The 19040-nt window shown below is 43.9% G+C and overlaps 1 protein-coding gene across 1 annotated transcript in view; it reads left to right on the forward strand.

The window, feature by feature from the left end:
• NEMF (nuclear export mediator factor) overlaps positions 1-17408 on the forward strand; it is an 86476-nt gene extending 69068 nt beyond the window's left edge. Inside the window, exons 27-33 of the mRNA XM_077463532.1 lie at positions 8-85; positions 166-360; positions 3143-3175; positions 10912-11018; positions 12878-12921; positions 15266-15345; positions 15458-17408. Of these exons, the coding sequence (XP_077319658.1) occupies positions 8-85; positions 166-360; positions 3143-3175; positions 10912-11018; positions 12878-12921; positions 15266-15345; positions 15458-15535 (615 nt within the window). The 3' untranslated portion in view covers positions 15536-17408. The remainder of the gene's footprint in view (positions 1-7; positions 86-165; positions 361-3142; positions 3176-10911; positions 11019-12877; positions 12922-15265; positions 15346-15457) is intronic.
• Positions 17409-19040: the final 1632 nt, after the last annotated feature.

The raw sequence follows: 19040 nt of genomic DNA on the forward strand, positions 1-19040 counted from the left end.
CTTTCAGAGCAAAATGAAGAAGATGAAAGAGAAGTATAAAGACCAAGACGATGAAGACCGAGAGCTTATCATGCAGTTGTTGGGGGTAAGGATGTACGCTGCCCATTTTTATTAAGCAGATTCTTTGCGTTCCCTTATGCAGAGAGTAATCCTGCAACTTTGTAGTCTGCAGGGACCAACAAGGAGGACAAGGGGAAGAAGGGAAAAAAAGGAAAAGAAAAGGAGGAAACGGCAAAGAAGCAGCCACAGAAGGGTAAAGGGGGCAACAAACCTGCAAAGAAACAATCTGGAGGGTCCACTGAGGTCTTTATAACACAGAATTTAGAAGAAATTACCTTAGAGGAGCAGCAGGATGAGAAGGTGAGTGCATCTGATGTGAAGGACAGGAACCCTTTATAGGGAGGGTTGCTACTACTGATCTCCATCTTAAAATGCTGGCTGCCTCTGATTTCTGTATTTTGCATTACTAACCTGGAATGAGCATGCAGATTAGGTTTGTCAATGTAAAGTCAAAACTCCAGATCTGCCTTCTTGTTCTGAATACTGACAATGACAAAAACATCTGCAAAACCTCTATATATTCTTTTTAAAAAATAATTACACTTAAACTTTTTGCCTCTCTTCTCTGATCTAAACTACCCCACCCTCTCCAAATGCATGCTAGCCCTAATGCAGTGGCCACAGCTCTACTGTTTACATCTGTTTTCTGAAGTTCTAAAGTCAAAATACTAGCAACCCATATGCCGCATACACACGATCAGACTATCCGGCAGACTTAGTCTGGCGGACAAACTGCCGGACTGTCCGAACTAGCGTACCTGCCCACACACGGTACTTTTGCAGAGGACTAGGTCCGCCGGACTATCTGCCGTACTTTTGAAATGAATGGACTTGCCCACACACACAGAGGAATGTCCGTTCATTTTGAACGCGGCTCCAGGTAGACAGGACTAGCGAAGAATGCGTCGCTGGCCCCGTCACCTGGTATGGAGTTAAAGGGGAAGCCCTACGCCGAAAAACCGGCGTGGGGGTCCCCCCCAGGTCCATATCAGACCCTTATCCGAGCATGCTACCCGACCGGTCAGGAAAGGGGTGGGGACGAGCGAGTGCCCCACCCTCCTGAGCCGTACCAGGCTGCGTCCCCTCAACATGGGGGGTGCTTTGGGGAAGGGGGGGCCGTGTGCCACCCCCACCCCAAAGCACCTTGTCCCCATGTTGATGAGGACAAGGGCCTCTTCCCGACAACCCTGGCGGTTGGTTGTCGGGGTCTGCAGGCGGGGGACTTATCGGAAACTGGGAGCCCCCTTTAATAAGGGGGCCTCTGGATCCCGGCCCCCCACTCTATGTGAATGAGTATGGGGTACAATGTACCCCTACCCATTCACCTGTGAAAAAAAATGTAAAAAAAAACACAACATACAAGGGTTAAAAATAATTTATTGCACAGCTCCGGGGGTCTTCTTCCGTCTTGGGGGGTCTTCTCGCCGGACTCCTCCGCAATCTTCTAGCTCTTTTACTAGCAGAGGAGCCCAGCTTTCTTCTTCGCCGCCCGGAGGTCTTCTTCCGACTTCGGGGGTCTTGTCCCCCTCTTTGGTTTTTCTTGCCGGGCCTCCGCACCTTCTTCTTCTAGCTCTTTTACAAGCGGTGGCCCGGTCTTCTTTCGCTGCTGTCTTCGTCGCCGCATTCTGTTCTTCTTGAGCTGTTGACTCGTCACTGTCTCTGGCCACAATGACAGGGACGCGGCATGCAGTGAATTATATAGTCACGTTGCCGGGTGATGCCCCCGCCCATTATGATGTCACAGTCCCAGCATCCTCTGGGACTGTGACATCATAATGGGCGGGGACATCACCCGACGATGTCCTTATATAAGTCGCCGCACACAGCGTCCCTGTCATTGTGTCCAGAGACAGTGACGAGTCAACAGCTCAAGAAGAGAAGAACAGAAGGTGACGACGAAAACAACGGCGATAGAAGACTGGGCCACCGCTTGTAAAAGAGCTAGAAAAAGCCGCGGAGGCCCGGCAAGAAGAACCGAAGAGGGGGACAAGTCCCCCGAAGTAGGAGGAAGACCCCTGAAGTCAGAAGAAGACCCCCAGGCGGCGACGAAGAAGAAAGCCGGGCTCCTCCGCTAGTAAAAGAGCTAGCAGAAGATAGCGGAGGAGTCCGGAGAGAAGACCCCCGGAGCTGTGCAATAAATTATTTTCAACCCTTTTGTGTGGTGTTTTTTTTTTTTTTTTTTTCACGGGTGAATGGGTAGGGGTACATTGTACCCCATACTCATTCACATAGGGTGGGAGGGCCGGGATTCGGGGGCCCCCTTATCAAAGGGGACTCCCGGATTCCGATAAGCCCCCCGCCCGCAGACCCCGACAACCAATGGCCAGGGTTGTCAGGAAGGGGCCCTTGTCCTCATCAACATGGGGATAAGGTGTTTTGGGGTGGGGGGGCTGCGCAGCCCCCCCTTCCCCAAAGCACCCCCCATGTTAAGGGCACATGGCTTGGTACGGCTTGGGGGGGGGGGGGCGCGCTCCTGACCGGCCGGGTAGCGTGCTCGGGTAAGGGTCTGATATGAACCTAGGGGGGGACCCCCACACCGTTTTTTTTTGGCGTAGGGCTTCCCCTTTAACTCCATACCAGGTGACGGGGCCAGCGACACTTCCTTCGCTAGTCCCGGCTACCTGGAGCCACGCTCAAAATGAGCAGACTTTTCTTCTTAATAGAAGAGGTGTTATTCTAACATCTCTGACAGACGTGTCTCCTTCCTACTGATCTAGCTCTGAGACCTCCACAGCATTTCAGCACTTATAGAGTGTTGAATGCCTGTGTCCCCCGTCTAATACCATGGCTCCTTCTTTCAACCCTAACATCACTACAGCAGTTACATTGTGTTTAGACTTTAGAGAATGGAGCCAACCATGTGGCAGAACGCTGGCATCTGACATCTCAGAAGTGTTAAATGTCCAACACACTGATAGAGACTGCAGGGCTGGAATGAAGAGGAAATAAAGGACACAGGCTGATTATATTACCTTGTTTCTTGCAATGACTGTTTTTGTAACCTAACAGGGTCTTTTTAAAGAATCTCTAGATAGGGTTGATGTGTACCCATTCATCATAAGTTATTCTGTTTCACACACAGGATGATGCAGATCAGGATGCCGCAGGATCAGAGGTATTTGTCTTCTCCTCTAATTAAATGTTACATCACCTACTTCAATTGGGTATTCAGAGCTCTGTGTTTCTTTTTATGAACTAATCTCAATTCTTTAAGTTTCTAATTTTCCATACCAAGTAAAAAAGTGTGTGTGTATATACAGGTGCATCTCAAAAAATTTGAATGTCATCAAAAAGTACATTTATTTCAGTAATTTAATTCAAAAAGTGAAACTTCTATATGTTATTAATTACATTCAGAGTGATGTATTTCAAGCATTTCTTTCTTTTAATTTTGATGATTATGGCTTACAGCTAGTGAAAACCCAAAATTCTGTGTCTCGGAAAATTTGAATATTACATAAGACCCATAAAAAAAAAAGATTTTTAATACAGAGATGTTGGCTTACTGTAATGTATGTCTATGTACAGTATAGTATGCTTTCAATACTTGGTTGGGACTGTGGCACTGCTGAGGTGTTATGGAAGCTCAGGTTGCTTTGACAGCAACCTTCAGCTTGTCTGCATTGTTGGGTCTGGTGTCTCTCTTCTTCCTCTTGACAATACCCCACAGATTCTCTATGGGGTTTAGGTCAGGTGAGTTTGCTGGCTCATCAAGCACAGTTATACCATGATCATTAAACCAGGTGTTGGTACTTTTGGCAGTGTGGGCAGGTGCCAAGTCCTGCTGGAAAATGAAATCAGCATCTTCATAAAGCTGGTCAGCAGAGAAGTGTGTTCTAGCACTTCCTGGTAGAGGGCTGCATGGACTTTAGACTTTATAAGACACAGAGGACCAACACCAGCAGATGACACGGCTCCACAAATCATCACTGACTGTGGAAACATCACACTGGACCTCATGCAACTTGGATGTTGTGCCTCTCCACTCTTCCTCCAGACTCGGGGACCATGATTACCAAATGAAATGCAAAATGTACTTTTCATCAGAACTTTGGGCCACTGAGCAACAGTTCAGTCCTATGTCTCCTTAGCCTCAGGTAAGGCATTTCTGACGTTGTCTTTGGGTCAGGAGTGGCTGGACACAAGGAATGCTACAGCTGTAGCTCATGTCCTGGATTTGTCTGTGTGTTGTGGCTCTTAAAGCACTGACATCAGCCGTAGTCCACTCCTTGTGAATCTCCCCCAAATTCTTGAATGGCCTTTGCTTCACAATCCTCTCAAGGCTGCAGTTATTCCTGTTGCTTGTGAACCTTTTTTCTACCAAACTTTTTTTTTTTCACAAAACTTCTCATTCTCATACTTGGATACAGCACTCTGTGAACAACCAGCTTCCTTAGCAATAACCTTTTGTGACTTACCATCCGTGTAGAAGATGTCAATGACTGTCTTCTGGACAACTGTCAAGTCAGCTGTCTTCCCCATGATCGTGTAACCTACTGAACCAAACTGAGACCATTTAAAGGCTCAGGGAACCTTTGCAGGTGTTTTGAGTTAATTAGCTAATTTTTCACAATGTTAAAATTTTCTGAGATACTGACTTTCGGGTTTTCACTAGCTATAAGCCAGAATCCTCAAAAAGAAATGCTGGAAATGTATCGCTCTGTGTGTAATAAATCTATAAAATGCTTGGAGTGAAGCTTTTGAAGGTCCCTATGTGGAAGACATAGAAGGCTTCATCCGCTGAGGAAAAGCCAGGCTGCAACCCATTTCTTGCAAGGATGAAATTCTCTAACCCCACCGCAAACTAAATAATATTTCCAGGTTCTGTGGTCAACCGCAATGTTTTTAAAGCCAGCGACTGTAAAGAAGGATGGAAGATCGGACCTTGCATAAAGGGGGTGGATTTGCAAGGGTCCAAGGGTTGTCCACTGGCATGTTCACAATGTCAGAATACCAAGGCAAAGGGCATTCGGAATCATTGGAATTCCCTCTAACTAGATGCTGTAAATGTGAAAGGTGAATTAGTCCTACAGTGTCACCTGAGCATCCACCAAAAATGCTTGTTCACCTAAGACGCTGAAAAAACAAAGCCTTGCCTAACAGGGAGGGTCATACCTAGGAGGGCACTTCCTGTCATTTTTGCCAGGGTTCAATCACCTCAAGGTTGGCAAAAAAAACCGCTGAAAATAAGGTAATAGTAGGGGCGCTGAAAAAATTATAAATATAAATGTCAATTACAAATGTGAAAATTAATAATCATAGAAAAATAAATTAAAAAACATAAGGCCAAATGGCTGCTTACATATGCCGGTGCCCGGGCACCGGCATATGTAAGCAGCCATTTGGCCTTATGTTTTTTAATTTATTTTTATTAAACGGTGTCACACTATGGATTTTGTTTGCTCTCCTTTTTTTATGACCTGTCTTAATCTATGAGGAGAAGGTTTTTTCCATAAGAGGTCCACCTTATTCCATGTGAGCAGGGAATTCACCTGCATAAGCCTATTTGACTATCTTTTTAAATAAAGTAGTCAACAGCATCTGGTAAGAAGACAACTTTATCTTCACAGTTGGGGTGTTTTCTGTGTCCAAAAATTTTGGTGAAGGGACGTGTCACAACTTTGTAGAAGATTTCAGCCGCCTACTGGCATATGGATTTAGACGGAGTTTTTCACTGAATGAATCACTGCCTTGGACTGTGGATATATATATATTTTTTGTTTTTCTAGTATCCAATTGGGACTTTATTTATTATTTTTTATTGTATTATCTATATTATCCATTTCTTTGCAACTATTTGTTTTTTAATTCATGGTGATAGGTTGTCTATTACTTGTAGGTGTTCTATGATTATTAATTTTCACATTTGTAATTGACATTTATATTTATAATTTTTTCAGCGCTCCTACTATTACCTTATTTTCAGCACGACAAGTTTTTTTTCTCTTGTTTCTAGGGAGCAGCTATTAGTGTTTCACTTAGTTTATTTGATTCACTGATTATTAGTTTATTTCTCTTTTTACATTTGTATAAGTGGCGCGGAGTTTATTAGCTGCTGTTTTTCAGCTATATTTTCACAAAAAAAAAAAACGCTATCATAATTTAATGAACATACTGTGTCCTGGGATGTATAATAAAGAATCGGTGTTGGTAAAAGGTTGGTATTTTACACAGTAGAACTGTAGAAATAACATCCATCACCTAGGAAACTAGCAAAAACCGAGGCATGCTGGTAGCAGGGCAGGTTATCCTCCGCTGGCCTAATTTTTTATTTCTTTTTCTTGCCAATGTATAATCCGTTTCAAAGATGAATGTCTTCATGTCCTCTCTTTACACGCACATGAACTTTAATGGCATCCCAGTCTTAGTCCGTAGGGTCCAATATTGAGTTGACCCACCCTTTGCAGCTATAACAGCTTCAACTCTTCTGGGAAGGATGTCCACAAGGTTTAGGAGTGTGCCTATGGGAATGTTTGACCATTCTTCCAGAAGCGCATTTGTGAGGTCAGGCACTGATGTTGGATGAGAAGGCCTGGTTCGCAGTCCATGCTCCAATTCATCCCAAAGGTCTTCTATTGGGTTGAGGTCCGGTTGAGGCCAGTCGAGTTCCTCCATCACAAACTCTCTCATGCATGTCTTTATGGACCTTGCTTTGTGCACCGGTCCAAATCATTTGGTGGAGGGGAGGATTGTGGTGTGGGGTTGTTTTTCAGGGGTTGGGCTTGACCCCTTAGTTCCAGTGAAGGGAACTTTTAGACCCCTTTCACACAGAGGCAGTTTTAGGCATTTTAGCTCTTGAAATGGCCTTTAAAAAGCGCCTGAAACCTGTCTCCCATTCTGTGCGGTGTGTGCTTTCACACTGGGGCGGTGTGCTTGCAGGACGATCATGAAAAGTGGATGTAGGTAATGTAGATGGAATGTGGTGGATCATGAGGAAGATATAGAAGTCTTTACTGGGTAAGCCGAAGGTAGTGGAGAGTACACATTCTGATTTTATTACAGCACTCAGTCTTTTTGGGTAGGAGTCTACCAGCATGGCACAATCTTTGCCCACTCTTCTTTGAAAAAGCACTCCAAATCTGTCAGATTGCGAGGGCATCTCCTGGGCACAGCCCTCTTCAGATCACCTCACAGATTTTCAATGGGATTCAGGTCTGGTCTATGGCTGGGCCATTCCAAAACTTTAATATTTTTCTGGTGAAGCCATACCTTTGTTGATTTGGATGTATGATTTGGGTCGTTGTCATGCTGAAAGATAAAGTTCCTCTTCATGTTCAGCTTTCTAGCAGAAGCCTGAAGGGTTTGTGCCAATAATAACTGGTATTTGGAACTGTTCGTAATTTCCTCTATCTTGATTAAGGCCCCTGTTCCAACTGAAGAAAAACAGCCCCAAAACATGATGCTGCCACCACCATGCTTCATGGTGGGTATGGTGTTCTTTTGGTGATGTGCAGTGTTCTTTTTGCGCCAAACATCTCTTTTGGAATTACGGCCAAAAAGTTCAACTTTGGCTTCATCAGACCAGAACACATTTTCCCACATGCTTTTGGGAGACTTCAGATATGTTTTTGCAAAATTTAGCCGGGCTTGGATGTTTTTCTTCGTAAGAAAAGGCTTCTGTCTTACCACTCTACCCCATAGCCCAGACATATGAAGAATACGGGAGATTGTTGTCACTTGTACCACACAGCCAGTACTTGCCAGTTATTTATGCAGCTCCTTTAACCACTTAAGGACTGCCCACTGCATATATACTGTGGCAGAGCGGCCCTAATGCATGAAACGACGTACCCTGCACAGCAGGGGAGCCAATGCATGGGTCTGGCAGCCGCGATGTCCAACGCCCACCCGTGATCGCTCCTTAGAGAGGCAGAACAGGGATCTGCCAATGTAAACAAACAGATCCCTGCTCTGTCAGGGAAGTACAGAGTTGATTGTCTGTTCCTAGTGATCAGGAACAGCGATCTTTCTCTATTCCCAGTCAGTTCTTTCCCCCCACAGCTAGAAAGCGCCTCCCTAGGCACACTTAACCCTTTTGATCGCCCCCTAGTGTTAACCCCTTCCCTGCCAAAGACATTTATACAGTGATCAGTGGTTATTTATTTTTTTAGCTGATGACTGTAATAATGTCACTGGTAAAAAAAAAAGTGTCTGACCTGTCTGCCGCAATGTCACAGTCCAGCTAAAAATCACTGGTCACCGCCATTACTAGTAAAGAAAATAAATAAAAAATGCCATACATCTATCCCCTATATTGTAGTCGCTATAACCTTTGTGCAAACCAATCAATATACGCTTATTGGGATTTTTTGTTTAACAAAAATATGTAGAAGAATACATATCAGCCTAAACTGATGAAGAAATTTAAGTTTTTTTAATTTTTGAGATATTTATTATAACAAAAAGTAAAAAAAAAAAAGTGTGTGTGTGTGTGTGTGTGTGTGTGTGTGTGTGTGTGTGTGTGTGTGTGTGTGTGTGTGTGTGTATATATATATATATATATATATATATATATATATATATATAATATCTCAAAAGAAAGCTCTATTTGTGGGGAAGGAAGTTCAGCAATTTTGTTTGGGTACATCGTCGCATGACCGCGCCATTGTCAATTAAAGCGACGCAGTGCCATATTGCAAAAAAAATGGCCTGGTCATTAAGTAAATCCTTCCAGATCTTAAGTGGTTAATGTTGCTGTAGGCCTCTTGGCAGCCTCCCTGACTAGTTTTCTACTTGTTTTTCTCATCTGGACAGCCAGTTCTTGGTAATGTCACTGTTGTGCCATATTTTCTCCACTTTGATGACGGTCTTCACTGTGTTCCATGGTATATCTAATGCCTTGGAAATTCTTTTGTACCCTTCTCCTGACTGATACCTTTTAACAATGAGATCCCTCTGATGCTTTGTAAGCTCTCTGTGGACCATGGCTTTTTCTGTAGGATGCGACTAAGAAAATGTCAGGAAAGACCTACTAGAACAGCTGAACTGTATTTGGAGCTAATCAGAGGCACTTTAACCACTTCAATACCAGGTACTTAAACACCTTCCTGCCCAGACCAATTTTGAGCTTTCAGCGCTGTCGCACTTTGAATGACAATTGCGCGGTCATGCTACACTGTACCCAAATGAAATTTTTATCATTTTTTTCCCACAAATAGAGCTTTCTTTTGGTGGTATTTTGGTGGTATTTGATCACCTCTACGGTTTTTATTTTTTGCGCTACAAATGCGCTGAAAAAATAAATGTTTTTTTTTGTTTCAGTTTCAAAACTTTGTAAATAAGTACGTTTTCTCCTTCACTGATGGGGCTACACTGATGGGCACTGATAAGGCGGCACTGATGGGCACCAATGAAGTGGCACTGATGAGGTGGCATTGATGGACACTGATAGGCGACACTGATAGGCGACACTGATAGGCGACACTGATGGGCGGCACGGATGGGCGACACGGATGGGCGACACGGATGGACACTGATGGGTGGCACAAATTGGCACGGATGGGCGGCACAGATGGGCACGGATGGGCGGCACAGATGGGCACGGATGGGCGGCACAGATGGGCACGGATGGGCGGCACGGATGGGCGGCACAGATGGGCATGGGTGGGCGGCACAGATGGGCTTGGGTGGGCACTGATAGGCGGCACAGGTGGGCACTGATAGGCGGTACAGGTGGGCACTGATAGGCGGCACAGGTGGGCACTGATAGGCGGCACAGGTGGGCACTGATAGGCGGCACAGGTGGGCACTCATAGGCGGCATTGGTGTTATACTGTACTTATGGATGCCAATCAGTGCCAAACAATAATGCATGCCAATCAGTGAGGCCCATTGTGGGCACTGATTGGCATCCATTATGGGCACTGATTGGCATCCATTGTGCTGACTGGCATCCCTGGTGGTCTAGGGAGGATTACCTTTTCCCTGGCGGTCTGGTGGCGTCCCTGGTGGTCCAGTGTGGGCATCCTCGGGGGGGCTGTGCTGATAATCGATCAGCACAGACCCCCCCCCCCCCCCCCCCCATCCCGTCAGAGGAGCAGCCGATCGGCTCTCCTCTACTCGCGTCTGACAGACGCGAGTGAGGAAAAGCCGATCACCGGCTCTTCCCATTTACACTGTGATCAGCCGTGATTGGACACGGCTGATCATGTGGTAAAGAGTCTCCGGAGACTCTTTACCGAGATCGTAGTTGCCGGGTGTCAGACTGACACCCCGCAACAACGATCGCCGCGATGCGCGCCCCCGGGGGCGCGCAGCGGCTCATAATCCTGAGGACGTCATATGACGTCCGGTCAGGATTATGAAACCACTTTGCCACCATCAATTTGTAATAGGGCGGGCGGCAAGTGGTTAAATGATGGCAGGTGTGTACTGACTCCTATTTAACATGAATTTGAATGTGATTGCTTAACTCTGAACACAGCTTCCCCCCCCCCCCCCCACCCAAAAGATTTCAGTTTGTTGTTCAATTGAGTACAGTTTATAGGTCACATTAAAGGTGGAAAAAGTTCTGATATCTGTTATTGTCTCATTTCTTTACATCACATTAACATGACATTTTAACGGGTGTGTAGACTTTTTATTTTCGCTGTACATGTGGGCACCTTTTTTTCATCCTTTTTTTTTAATGTCACTTCTGATTTAATATGTATATATCAGATACATGGGGTGAGGACAAAGAGAACCACGGCCCAGCGGGGAGAATGAAACTTTACCAACTCCAACCAAAACAGCAATACTTTCAGGGTATAGCTTTAATATAACACATACTGGCAGGGTGGGACTGAGTCATTTCTGTTATCTTTATTATCTTATACCTTTGCTGATGTCATTTATCTTACCTTCCTACAGGAAGCCGAAAATCTTTTGGACTCATTGACTGGTCAGCCAGATGCAGAAGATATCCTGCTGTTTTCTGTACCGGTCTGCGCACCTTACACTGCCTTGATCAATTACAAGTGAGTTTACCATCAAATGATACAGTATCTCACAAAAGTGAGTACACCCCTCACATTTTTTTAAACATTTTCTTCTATCTTTTCATGTGACAACACTGAAGAAATAACACTTTGCTACAATATACAATATAATACACAGCCATTAATGTCTAAACCGTTGGCAACAAAGGTGAGCACACCCCCGAAAATTGTGAAAAAGGGAAGATGTCCAATTTGGGCCCAAAGTGTCAATATTTTGTGTGGCCACCATTATTTCCAGCACTGCCTTAACCCTCTTGGGCATGGAGTTCACCAGAGCTTCACAGGTCACCACTGGAGTCCTCTTCCACTCCTCCATGATGACATCACAGAGCTGGTGGATGTTAGAGACCTTGTGCTCCTCCACCTTCCATTTGAGGATGCCCCACAGATTCTCAATAGGGTTTAGGTCTGGAGACATGCTTGGCCAGTCCATCACCTTTACCCTCAGCTTCTTTAGCAAGGCAGTGGTCATCTTGGAGGTGTATTTGGGGTCGTCATGTTGGAATACTGCCCTGCGGCCCGGTCCCTGAAGGGAAGGGGTTCATGCTCTGCTTCAGTATGTCACAGTACATGTTGGCATTCATGGTTCCCTCAATGAACTGTAGCCCCCCCCCAGTGCCGGCAGCCCCAGACCATGACACTCCCACCACCATACTTCACTGTAGGCAAGACACACTTGTCTTTGTACTCCTCACCTGGTTGCCACCACACACACTTGACACCATCTGAAACAAATATGTATATCTTGGTCTCATCAAACCACAGGACACGGTTCCAGTAATCCATGTCCTTAGTCTGCTTGTCGTCAACAAGCTGTTTGCAGGCTTTCTTGTTCTTCATCTTTAGAAGAGGCTTCCTTGTGGAAAGACAGCCATGCAGACATATTTGATGCAGTGTGTGGCGTATGGTCTGAGCACTAACAGGCTGACCCCCCCCACCCCTTCAACCTTTGCAACAATGCTGGCAGCACTCATATGTCTATTTCCCAAAGACAACCTCTGGATATGACACTGAGTCCATACACTCAAATTCTTTGGTTGACCATGGCGAGGCCTGTTCTGAGTGGAACCTGTCCTGTTAAACTGCTGTATGGTCTTGGCCACCGTGCTGCAGCTCAGTTTCAGGGTCTTGGCAATCCTCCTATAGCCTAGGCCATCTTTATGTAGAGCAATAATTATTTTTGTTCAGGTCCTCGGAGAGTTGTTTGCCATGAGCTGCCATGTTGCACTTCAAATGACCAGTATGAGAGAGTGAGAGTGAAAACACCAAATTTAACACACCTGCTCCCAAATCACACCCGAGACCTTGTAACACTAACGAGTCACATGACACCGGGGAGGGAAATGTCTAATTGGGCCCAGTTTGGACATTTTCACTTAGGGGTGTACTCACTTTTGTTGCCAGCGGTTTAGACATTAATGGCTGTGTGTTGAGTTATTTTGAGGGGACAGCAAATTTACACTGTTATACAAGCTGTACACTCACTACTTTACATTGTAGACAAGTGTAATTTCTTCAGTTTTGTCACATGAAAAGATAGACTACAATATATAGACAAATGTGAGGGGTATACTCACTTTTGTGAGATACTGTAAGTGTACATTAAAATATAAAGGTATTGTTTAGCAGCTATTCATGACACAGGATCTTTGTTAGTAACCTGTGTTTTTTTACGGGGGGCTGCAGTCCTTTTCTGAGGAGATGCTTCTGACTCGCAGGCCCACTTTTCTGCAACAGGAAAATCCTAAAACGTTTGTTTCCTTTATTTTGTTGTGTAATTGTTACTTTACAATATTGTGTTTGTATATAAATGTTTACTCTTTTATTTATTTTTTTAGATATAAAGTTAAACTAACTCCAGGAACGCAGAAGAAAGGAAAAGGTAAGATTAAAATTTTGGGGGTTTTTTTGTTTAGAAATAACAAACATGTCAAATTTACATAGTGGTTTTGCACAGAGCAGCCCCGATCTTCCTCTTCGCTGCTCCTTGCCCCTCCCTGCTGCCGAGTACGGCATAGAATGCATTAAGATTTAAAAAAAACTTCTGACTTTAGAACAACTTAAAGTGGGAAAACCTGTTTTCTAATAACCACCAATTGGATGTTCCTGCAGTCTTCATGGTGTGTCATACAATCTGTTCATACACATACAATAACTGTTGGTGAATCTCTGAAAATCAGGGCCTCTTCAGATCTTTCTGGTCACTGAAGTAGAGCATTTTCTTTAAACTTTGCTGTCAAGGAAGTATTACAGAAGTGCCAAAAAAGTGTCTTAATTGCCTGCCAGCAATTTTTTTTGTGCATGCGCTGCTTGTGTACAATCTCTGTGCATCTGCCCCATGTCAGAATGAATTGACTGCTGGAAGATTTACCCCCCTTTATAAACAGGCAGTTTTTTGTGATACGGAACTCTGTTATTTTAACTGACAATTGCGCAGCTGTGCGACGCTGTACCCAAATAACATTTATGTCCTTTCTCCCCCTCCTCCCGCACAAATAGAGCTTTCCTTTGGTGGTATGTGATCACCTCTGAAGTTTTTTTATTTTTTTTGCACTATAAATAAAAAGACTGACAATTAAAAAAAAAAAATAAAGAAAATAGGCTAAAATGTATTCTGCTACATACTGGTTTGCGCAAAAGTTTTATATTGTCTACAAACTATAGGATTTTTTTTTTTTACTAGTAATGGCAACAATCAGCAACTTATAGCGGGACTGCAATATTGCGATGGACAGTCGGGATACTAACTGCACTTTTTGGGGACGAGCGACACCAAAACTGTCATCAGTGCTTAATAAAAATAAGCACTGTCACTGTACTAATGACACTGGCTGGGAAGGGGTTAACACCAGGAGCAATCAAAGGGTTAAATGTGTGCCTAGCTGGTGTTTTAATAAACTGTAGGAGGTGCGTTTACTAGGGAGAGGCATTGGTTCATCTCCCTGCTTTGCAGGAACAGAGGATCAATGCCTTCCTTACATAGGTAGACTGCCCTTCTGCCTGTGTAACGAACAATCGGTGGTTGCAGGCGGAGATCAAGTCCACGGTACCAGCGGCGGCACATTCTCAACGGAGAAGTGCTGGATCACGTACTAGGTACATGATCCAGACAAAAAATACTATTTTTTTTTTTTCCCCCTTGGATATGGACTTTAAAGGCACTTGGCTTCATATAACAATCCACCCTTTTGGGTGCAGGATATCTCTGCTATTCCATTACCATGCTATGTCGGTGTATCATCAGTTTGCTGTTATGTACATTCAGCTTTACCTTATTTAATATGTAATAAATTACTTTTCTACTTTAAATATGATTGCCTTTTTACAGTCCATATCCAAGGGGGAAAAAAATAAATAAAAAAAATTTGTCGGCAGTTTGATGTTGGCACCATGAAGTAATCATTGATACCTTCCATAGGTACATGAGGCAATGCAGGAGAGCCGCCGTATATGCAAGTTATATGGCCGGCAAGTGCATAACTCTCATACGTTTGTGTGCGCAGAAGTCATGTCATATCCACCTCGTCAGTCAACAAAAAAGATGTAAAACCCGGAACAAGACTGGGGGGACATTATCAGCGGCGGCAGAGGGTGGAGATAGGACCAGGGAAGCCAGCAACATGTACTACATGGCCATCCACATGTGAAAATTATGCCCAATCAGTGCTCACAAATGGGCACTGACTGTCACAATTATATAATGTGATGCCCAGCAATGCCACCCATAAGTACCCATCAGTGGCGCCTATGAGTGCCGCATACCAGTGTCCGTCCTTGAAGAAAAACGTATTTACAAAAAATTAACAGAAACAAAGAAAAAAAAAATTCGAACATTTTGGTCGTTTATTTGTTGCACAAAAAAATACAAGGTGATCAAATACCACCAAAAAAAAAAAAAAAAAGCTTTGTGGGAACAAAACGATAAAAATAAAAAAAATTGTTTGAGTACAGTGTAGCATGACTGCGCAATTGTCATTCAAATTGCGACAGCGCTGAAAATTGGCTTGGGCAGGAAGGTGTCCAAGTGCCTGGCATTGAAGTGGTTAAATGCACCACTTTTTTTTTTTTTAATACTTTTTGAACTGATATAACAATGAAAAGTGAAATGGCGCTTCAGTTCAGTGAGATAACACAGCACCTCTGCTACACTAAAATCTCAAGCCTTGTTATCAGCACTGTGCAGTTCACCTCTGTGGATTTCTGAACATTTTTTATTCTTTCCATAGCTGCTAAAACCGCACTGAACAGTTTCATGCATTATAAGGAGTGCTCTGCTAGAGAAAAGGATTTATTACGCAGCGTCAAGGTAGGAATTCCAGTCTTGGAAACACCCCAATATCTCTCTCTCTATAATATAGAGAACACATCTACAGCCTGGATTAAGGCGTTTGTCTGATTTCTATTCCTTTGTCTCACAGGACACGGATTTGTCCAGAAACATGCCAGGAAAGGTGAAAGTTTCAGCCCCCAATTTACTTAATATCAAGAAGAAATGAGAGTCTGATCAAAGTGACTGTACATACGAAATTCATCAGGAGCTGCTAAAAAAACTGAGATGAAACTGCTCCAAGATGTAATTGGGCTTCAGTGTAAGAAAGGGCAGAGTTTTTTTTAATCAGCCGCACAATTACCGGTATTTACAAAATCCTAAAAGAAAGATGGGTGGAAACATTCTGATTTGTGAGTTAAAATGGAATACCACTGAAATAACTGCAGCCAAAATAAATATATATAATATATGGGCAAGATAGATTATTGCTTTTCATAATCCACCTTGGAGAGATTTTCCTTGCCCTTGTGCTGATGAAACTGCAATAGGTAGTGATATAAATGGTTCCCGGCGGGAACATGCAGTGGTATGAACTTGCTAGAGGTGCTAACCCTTCCACGCTCCTACACCATCAGCAGGTTCCACTGTAAACCATAAACTGGCTTGGAGGAGGAAGGAAATAATACACCCTCCTTAAATGCCCACTGCTGATTGTTGTTTTTAGTTTGTCAGAACCCTGCTTCGACTATGAAAACAGCTTTAAAAGCAAATTGTCCTACTTTTTCTTTAAAGATGGGCAAAAATGGTAGTTCTCTTAGTAGATTATCTGGACCTTATACTGGCAGATGAGAAGGGATAGTAAGGTTGGTTGCAAATCCAAAAAACTCTAAAAGTGGGTGCAGCAGTGCTTTGGTTCCTGGCCACATATACTGGGGGGGGACAGGGTAATGTTCTTGGGTATTAAGCCTCATTCACAAGGGAAAAGCCAGGGTAATGTTGCAGTTGGGCTGACAGCTGTATCTGCTTAGCCTGTACAGAACGGTGCCAGGCTCTGCTGCGGTTTTGCATGTTTCTTCAGATGTCCAGCCCTAAAACGCATCTATGTACATATGGTCAGCCTGTCATTTTTTTTCTACAGGTTTCCCAACCGCAGCACTATATGCTGCATATTGCAATTTTCTATACCCATTCGTGTGCACAAGGCCACAGTGAAAGTGCAATGATTACAGTGCCCAACCCCCCCCCCCAGATGGAAAAACCTGTTTGCAACCAGCCCGGTAACAGAGATTGTGCTGAACACCCCACTGAGCCCCAGGAATTAAAAGCAGCAGAACATGAGGATTGGCTGAGAATATTTTTACAACTGTAATTAGGTTGTGAATTAAAGCTGAACTTTCAGCTTTTGCTACACTTTACATGGGCCAAGCTGGCCCAGATGAACTATGTCCCTTATTAACATGTGATGTACAAATTGTATGTAGCTGAGGCAACATATAGCGCTGTGTTTCGGGTTTGAGCCAAGACTACCTGGCTCACAAGAGAGTATCTGATCGTGCTCAGCCAATCAGAGAAATCAATGTATTCTAGCACTGAATACAAAGCCATTTCGGATTGGCTGAGTTAGAAAGGCTGAGTGTCTTTAAAAGCCTGCCTCTGACTCACCCAGAGCAAGTTTTCTATTCGTTGCTTTCTCTGATTGGTTGAGCACTGATAACACGTATACAGCACATGTTAATGAGGGACATAGTTTGTTTGGGCCAGCTTGGCCCAAACAAACTATGTAAAGCATAGCAAAAGCACAAATGCAGCCAAGACATACATTTAATGCAACCCTAAGAAGCTTGTCAGCATATTCTTGTGTTTGAAGTTTCCAAACATCTGTGTGCGCTGATCTCCAGCTCTCCGGGAGCACCGTCTCTATAGTGCAGAAGATGTGATTGTGTACAAACTAGAACCCTTCTACTAAATGCTCACAAGATTTTAATTTTATAATCAAAACTGCCAGCAGAAGTTGAGAAGTAATGTTATGATGTAATAAGTGTATTCAAAGTTTTCACTTTGCACAATGAAAAATAAAAAACAATTATGTATTTTTCTTATTCTCTTTTCCCTACCTTAATCCTTCTGGACAAAAAAAAAAAAAAAGATTTGTAGACCGGACGGTCTTCTTTGGTCTGGGGTACGTCCAGCCACAATTGGTTAAGTGGAGATCAGACATGTTATCAAACAATTCTGTGAGAAGCCAGTAACCGAGGTGTCTGCAGTGAGCTCAACCTGCTTTAAAAGCCTGGCACACACTATCATTTTTTCATTCAACCCAGTGGGCCGAAAGAAAAATAAATAGGTGTTTGGGAGGAGCTGCTGTTCTATCCGGTGTTAGTACAGTGATCTCTCTCCCCCCTCCTTCAAACACACTGATCAGCACTGACATCTGGTCACCGTTCTCAGCCAGCCAATCAGCAGACCTATTTTGGTCATAAAAAGGCAGCCTGGCTGCAGTATACACGGGCCTGAATGTCATCCGGTTTCTTTCAAACTAGCTCATGCTGCCCAAATATTTGGCCCATGTATATGACCCTTTAACATGAACAGTTTGTCTTCTTGCAACAGAGCGATTCTGATCAGTCAGTGCTTGCACGTTACTGCTTTGACCAATCGGAATCGCTCTAATGCATCCCGGAAGCGATACTGTAGGTGTAGGCAACCTGAACCTGGGTCCTGCCAGCTGTTGCAGAACTACAAGTCCCATCATGCCTCTGGGAGTAATTGCAACTGCCAGCCTTGCAATGCCTCATGGGAAATGTAGTTCCACAACAGTTGGAGGGCCCCAGGTTACCTACCCCTACAGGAAGGAGTGCTGGGATTTCAAATCCCTGGACCGCTACCGCTACACCCCCTGCATGGGCAGTGACACCTTATCACCCACAGGGTCAGTACAACTGATCGGGGAAAGGCACCTTTGCATTTTACTTTTCTCTGAAAAAGGTGAACGCTTTAAAACAGAACAACGAGTAGTTAATCGTATTGCATGCACTCTGAGGCTGCCGTTTAGGTTAAACTAGATGTTCTCTATAAGGGTTTGTTTACACTTAACTGCATTTCAGATACTCCTATAGTGTTAGTATAGGTGTCAAGCTTTAGAATGGGGCATCTTACAAGCATTAAAAAATGCACCCTATACACGGTTTCGTAATCTTTGAGCGTTACAACTGCTCTACAATGGAAAGTGATAGAAATAAACAAATTTAACCACACTGAGAACACCTACCAGAGCATTACCATAGACTTGAATGGGAGGCGTTAAAAGACTTCAAACACCTCCTGACTTGACATGAGGCGTCAATTTTAAAGTGAAGCGACGCCAACGCTTAGTGCGAGGAAATGTGCTGTCTATTATATCTTGTGCATAGGCATTTGACAGGCATTAAACACCTGCTCTTAATGCCAGTGTGAGCTCAGCCTAAAGCCTTGTACGCACAAATCGGATTTCCCGCAGGCAAAAACGTCAGACTTTTGTCCGAAGGGCGTGTGTTAGGCACTTGTCTTGCATACAACCGGCACACAATTGGCCAAAAAAAAAACACGAATGTAGTGACGTACTACGTGGCTCTTCAGCAACACCTGCATGCATGTTTGTACTTTGTACACACGATCGGAAAATCTGACAACAGACCTTTGTCCGCAGAAAATTTATAAGCCTGCCGTCCAACAATAATTGTCCGACGGAGCGT

The sequence above is a fragment of the Lithobates pipiens genome, unplaced genomic scaffold, assembly GCF_037356315.1.
Source record: "Lithobates pipiens isolate NorthernLeopardFrog02 unplaced genomic scaffold, aLitPip1_a1.2 Scaffold_30, whole genome shotgun sequence".
Lineage (NCBI taxonomy): Eukaryota > Metazoa > Chordata > Amphibia > Anura > Ranidae > Lithobates > Lithobates pipiens.